The sequence below is a fragment of the Egretta garzetta genome, unplaced genomic scaffold (genome assembly GCF_000687185.1).
Source record: "Egretta garzetta isolate BGI_Z169 unplaced genomic scaffold, ASM68718v1 scaffold135, whole genome shotgun sequence".
In the NCBI taxonomy this organism is placed as follows: domain Eukaryota; kingdom Metazoa; phylum Chordata; class Aves; order Pelecaniformes; family Ardeidae; genus Egretta; species Egretta garzetta.
Window position 1 is genome coordinate 1,738,780 of NW_009259594.1, and position 1,018 is coordinate 1,739,797.

The 1,018-nt window shown below is 61.3% G+C and overlaps 2 protein-coding genes across 2 annotated transcripts in view; one reads left to right on the forward strand and one right to left on the reverse strand.

Moving 5' to 3' along the window:
• HPS6 (HPS6 biogenesis of lysosomal organelles complex 2 subunit 3) overlaps positions 1–1,018 on the forward strand; it is a gene marked incomplete at its 5' end in the record, with an annotated part of 19,384 nt that overhangs the window by 7,402 nt on the left and 10,964 nt on the right. The window lies entirely within an intron of this gene.
• Positions 1–1,018, reverse strand: part of LOC104125641 (prominin-1-A) — a 10,527-nt gene that overhangs the window by 1,477 nt on the left and 8,032 nt on the right. Inside the window, exons 19-21 of the mRNA XM_009638112.2 lie at positions 959–1,018; positions 774–863; positions 484–596 (exon numbers count right to left, since the gene is read on the reverse strand). The exon at positions 959–1,018 is cut by the window's right edge and continues 3 nt beyond it. Of these exons, the coding sequence (XP_009636407.1) occupies positions 484–596; positions 774–863; positions 959–1,018 (263 nt within the window). The remainder of the gene's footprint in view (positions 1–483; positions 597–773; positions 864–958) is intronic.

The following is a 1,018-nucleotide window of genomic DNA, read 5'->3' on the forward strand; positions in this document are numbered from 1 at the left end:
CCCGGGGGGAAGGGGGAAAGATCCCCAGAGGGCTGGAGGGCAGCCCCGGGGCACCGGTGGCCACAGGCATGCGAGTGAGCACTGCACCCTCGTGGCAGCAACGCCAACCCTGCAGCACGCTGCTTCAGCACAGCATCCAGCTGTGCTCCCATTTTGGTGCAAAGCCAAAGCAAGCCCAGTAGCAGACCCCCAAGCCAGGCTGGGGGCTGCAGCCCGTGCCATGCAAGCTGGGCTCCTTCCTCCGAGGGGGATCACGTGCACCTTCAGCTGCCCAAAGTGGGGTTGCAGAGCAGACAGAGCCAGGCTCTTCTCCAAAGCATCTCCATTCTTGGAGGCTGGAGGTTCCAAGCCATCTCATAGTGTCCTCCCCCCAGCCTGCTTTACTTTAGGATCAGCCCCACAGGGCACATGACGGGGCGGTTTGCAGTGCACAGGGGGGGACCCCAGCCCCAGCGTGGTTGCAGGGGGTGGGCGGCTCCTCACCTGTAGACATCGGCAATGTCCATGCGGCGGTAAAACTTGGCGAGTCTGACAGCCAGGATGATGCTGGGCAGCAGGAAGAAGGTGCACCAGCCCAGGCTGAACCAGAAGGCGTTCTGGGTGTGGGGAGCTAAGGTGTGCTCTTAGCCACGGCAATCCACCAGGGAGATGCTGAGCCCTGCTTGCTCGGGACAGAGATGGGTACCTCTCATCCTGTGCATGAGAGGGACAAGGGGACCTCACTGCCACCCCCCACACACACGTGTCACCCCACACACTGCTGCCCTGCTCACCAGAGAGTCCAGGATGTAGTTACAGGTGATGGTCTCCACGTTATCCAGGGTCTGAGCTATGGGCTTGCAACGTGCCACGTCTTCCATCAGCTGGGGACACGGTGGGGACAGGACGTGTCAGTGTCCTCAAAACCCTGCAGCCTCTCCTCCCTTCCCTCCACCCCACCAATGAAGGCTCAACTCACCCTGGTCTTGGCCCAGGAGATGTAGGTCTCAAAGAAGCCCAACAGTTCCTCCAGAAAGGC